Source organism: Mus caroli, unplaced genomic scaffold (genome assembly GCF_978045245.1).
Source record: "Mus caroli unplaced genomic scaffold, Mus_caroli_1 scaffold_16, whole genome shotgun sequence".
Classification (NCBI taxonomy): Eukaryota; Metazoa; Chordata; class Mammalia; order Rodentia; family Muridae; genus Mus; species Mus caroli.
The window spans coordinates 29,230,550-29,234,383 of NW_028227271.1; the positions used below are offsets into that span (position 1 = coordinate 29,230,550).

Genomic DNA, 3,834 nt, shown 5'->3' on the forward strand with positions numbered 1-3,834 from the left:
GATTTAGTATGTGGCGCTTTTATACTTCTATAGAGCACAGCTGGGAACAGGCAGCTGACACATCCTCCTAGCAGATCTGCCAAGGACAAAGACCTTCTCACCATGGATGCAGACCTCACAGATCCAAGACCCAACATGAAGGCTGAGGTTCCTGGAAGCAAGCAAGCATGCAGATACCGCCTCCTACCCAGGGTGTGAGTGTGAAGCCTGTTGCACCCAGCTCTCAATCTCAGGCTCAGACTCCCCACTTCTTATCTGCCCTTCATTCTCAGACCCCAGAACTCCACTGAGCCCAGGAGTAGCTCCAAACCTGTTTTTCCAGCAGTTTTCCAATGACTCATCTTCCCCTGTTTGCCAACTCCTCTGTCACCGCCCTGTCACAGAGTCCCAAGTTCTGTTCCCAAGGCTCAGAACCACCCTCCTATCCCTCTGCCCACCCATTCTCCCTATGTCTGATGTATTCAGGGAAGAGGGGCTGGAGCTGTGCGGGCCTTTCCAAGGAAGCAGGGACCCTGAATTTCAGGCCTTTCCTGTGGCCTTCCAGCGGCCATAAGCAAATCCAGGGGAGGCAGATATTACCTAGCAACACAGGGGAAGGCTTGGGACAGAGCTGGGCCTTCTCCAGGGGCTCTTATCCAAGTCACTTCCAGATTCCAGGTCCTCCCAAGTCCAAACCCTGCTTCAAGAAGAACCACGTGGAAGTTCTAAGGACACTTGTCCGCTGACCCCAACAAGCAGCCATAGCTTTACTTCATTTGATCTGGGATCTTCATAGCCCTAACCTGGCCATACCCAGCACACACAGAGACTCTCACTTCTCTCTCCTGACCCCACAGTCACCTCCACAAGGACCATTTGTTTCCCCTGGGGTTGGGTCCTTGATCCAAGTCCCCACTGGGTCAACGATGCACTGAGCCCAGAGCAGAGGAAGGTGCTCTGTGCCTCCCAACTTGTAGGTATTGAGACTTCCAGCATAGACTGTGACTGAAAGAGTTACCCAGTGGTGATTAGATGCAGAGAGTAACAGACAGAAACAGAAAGGCAAAGACAAGGTGACCCAGGCACAGGCACGCAACCCACAAGGAAACAGAGAGCCAGAGAGAGCGGCAGAGACAACAGCAGGAGGGATGGAGACTCAAAAGCATCCAGTGTCTGGAGCAAGAACCAGAATGGTCTGCCAGGCTTCTGACCACAGCCAACCCTGCTCAGGAAGGCTGCGGGGCTGAGGGGACCAGGCACTCCGTCCCTCCAGGTGGCAGAAGCCAAGCCTGTACTGAGTTCTTGGGCATGGGGCCAGGAAGGGTGGGGTGGACCTGATTTGCATGCTGCTCTCTGGCCTGCCCTCGATCCTCCCACAGCTCCTGTCTCATCTATAAGATCTGGGTAGAGAAAGGGTCCCCACTGCTTCCAGATGATGTTTAGGATGAAGACGGCTCTGCTCGTCCTCCTTGCCTTGGCTGTGGCCACTAGCCCAGGTGAGCGGCTGCACTTGGGGACTGGGAAGGGGTGGATAGCTTTGTCTAGATGCTAGACACTCATCCCTAGGCAGGCTGGGCTTGACACGATGTCATCAAATGAGGGAAGATGGAATTTAGGCTCAGAGAACACTTACGTTGAGGGGTGCTTGTCTCTTAACAGTTAAAACAAAACGAGTTTGATATCTTAACTCACCGGATCTTAAAATCACACTATTTCAGAATCAGGCAGTTTTTGCACTAACTCTTGGAAAAGGGGCATTTTGAGAGAGAGGAGAGCTGGAGATACCTTGAGAGGTTTCCCTTACTGCCTTTGCAACCTCTTATCTGTCCTGGGCAACACTAGGGTGGTCAAGCCCCTCTTTCTCCAGCCTCTTCAGAATTCAGACCTTTGGTGTGGGGGACACTTAGAAAAGACCAGGAATCTCCTGAGGTCCTTGAAAAGTCTCTCTTCTCCGCACTCCCTCTGCTTTCTCACCTCTGCCCAGGGGTGGCACTGACTAGAACGTCCTCTCTAGGGCTTTAAGGAATATCTAGACACCCTCTGAGCCAAACACAGGCACGAGCTTTGTGGCATCTGGGGCAGGGGTTAGGGTGACAAATTCCGAAGGCTCTGGTTGTGGCAAAGACCTTTACTTGACTGACTCAATAACCCTCATCCTTCAGCCTGGGCACTTCGATGTCACGTGTGCACTAACAGTGCCAACTGTAAGAACCCTCAGGTCTGCCCGTCCAACTTCTACTTCTGCAAAACCGTCACCTCAGGTGAGTGGCAGCCCAAGTCCCTCAGGGCCAAGAGATCAGCCCTAGGCTTGATCTTGGGAATGGGCCAGTCGTGGTGAAAGTGGTGGTCAAGAGTGGGTGGTGCTCGGTGGGAGCCAGGGTACACTAAGCCAGGCCTGATGCCCTTTTCCTTCCTGTGTGCAGTGGAGCCTCTGAATGGGAACCTGGTGAGGAAAGAGTGTGCAAACTCATGCACTTCCGACTACAGCCAGCAGGGCCATGTCAGCAGTGGTTCTGAGGTCACACAATGCTGCCAGAGTGACCTGTGCAACGAGAGGCTGGTCAGCGCTGCACCTGGACATGCCCTGCTCAGCAGTGTCACCCTGGGCCTGGCAACGAGCCTCAGCCTGCTCGCTGTTATGGCTCTCTGCCTGTAATGCACTGCTTGGAATTTCCCTTGCCCCTTCCCTTCTAGTCCTCAGTGTCCCCACGGCCCATCCTTTAGCCATGATGGAGGCACCAGGCGCTAAGGCTGGGGGATGCCCTTCAAGGCTGGGTGGGCACCAAGAGCCGATGACATATATAGCACAGTGCCTCCCCCAGGACAGGAAGATGTGGTTTGTGTCCCAGCATGGAAGATAGGGGACAGACATGCTTCCACTCCTCTAATTTTGTACTTGTTCCAGTTATTTTTCTACTTGGAAATAAATGATCTAACAATACTGTGGCTGTGTGGAGTCGTGAGTGGGACAGTAAGTTTTCTGGTACATGTTACCCTGGACAAGCCTGGGCAGCATGCAGTCGCTCCTGGCACTGGACCTGAAAGGCATCTCCATCCTGGAAGGGGCAAACTCTCTCCAAATCCCGTGTGGGGAGGAAGGACAGTGTACTCAGGCCTCAACCCTGAGATTCTGTTTCCCCAAGGTTCCTCATAGAGCTTCGAGGGCACTGCACATAGCCAAGGTCCAAGGTGAGTCCAGCTACCAGGACCTCACCCATTCCTTAGGGACTCTTCCAGATGTGTATGTTGGGGTGGGAGGTGTGACCCAGTACCAGCTGACGAGATGCAGACTAGAAGGGTCCTAAGCAGAGTACAGTCCTAGAGACCGTCTATCTAGGCCCACTGCTTGCTTTCCCATGAAATAGGTTCCTGCTGCTGCCTAGGCCCTGGGTGCTACTTAGATTTCTGTAGTTTCCTGAATGAGGTGAGACTGTGTGGTTGGATAAGGGACAGGTATTCAGCAGATACCCAAACATGCAGTCCTCCTTGCTGCTAAGCAGGCTAGCCCATTCCACTGTAGCTACTATCCTGCATGCCCACGAAGGTCGGCCTATATGGCAAACCCTGCCCTTTGCAGATGACAGCCGTATAGTGAGGGTCCCTCTTCTCTTTATGCACTTATACCCTGATCCTTAAAGAAGACTAAACACCCTGCTTCCAAAAGAGGACTGTGAGAGGTGTCTTATGATCCAAACTCCCTAAGCCACCAAGCCTCAATGTCTAGGTAAGCAACTGCTTGGTCTGGGGTGAGCCCTGTTACCTCCGCCCAGTGAGTCTCTTTCTCTGGGCCCCTCCAGGTCCTCATGTAGAGCAAGGCGCTGACTGGATCTGCTGAGCCTGGGATATTTTACACAG

General features: G+C 53.2%; 1 protein-coding gene across 1 annotated transcript; it reads left to right on the forward strand.

Moving 5' to 3' along the window:
• The first annotated feature begins 1,365 nt into the window (after positions 1-1,365).
• Positions 1,366-2,914, forward strand: Ly6d (lymphocyte antigen 6 family member D). The gene is made up of 3 exons (XM_021184339.3): positions 1,366-1,475; positions 2,142-2,240; positions 2,403-2,914. The coding sequence occupies exons 1-3, from the start codon at positions 1,412-1,414 to the stop codon at positions 2,633-2,635; spliced, it is 396 nt and encodes a 131-aa protein (XP_021039998.2). The 5' UTR covers positions 1,366-1,411; the 3' UTR covers positions 2,636-2,914.
• Positions 2,915-3,834: the final 920 nt, after the last annotated feature.

What these genes read in the sequence shown, in the direction of transcription:
- Ly6d (XM_021184339.3), top strand. Translation starts at nt 1,412, where the DNA reads ATGATGTTTAGGATGAAGACGGCTCTGCTCGTCCTCCTTGCCTTGGCT. An exon ending in GGCTGTGGCCACTAGCCCAG is followed by an intron (nt 1,476 to 2,141) that starts GTGAGCGGCTGC and finishes CTCATCCTTCAG; the next exon opens with CCTGGGCACTTCGATGTCAC. An exon ending in CTGCAAAACCGTCACCTCAG is followed by an intron (nt 2,241 to 2,402) that starts GTGAGTGGCAGC and finishes TCCTGTGTGCAG; the next exon opens with TGGAGCCTCTGAATGGGAAC.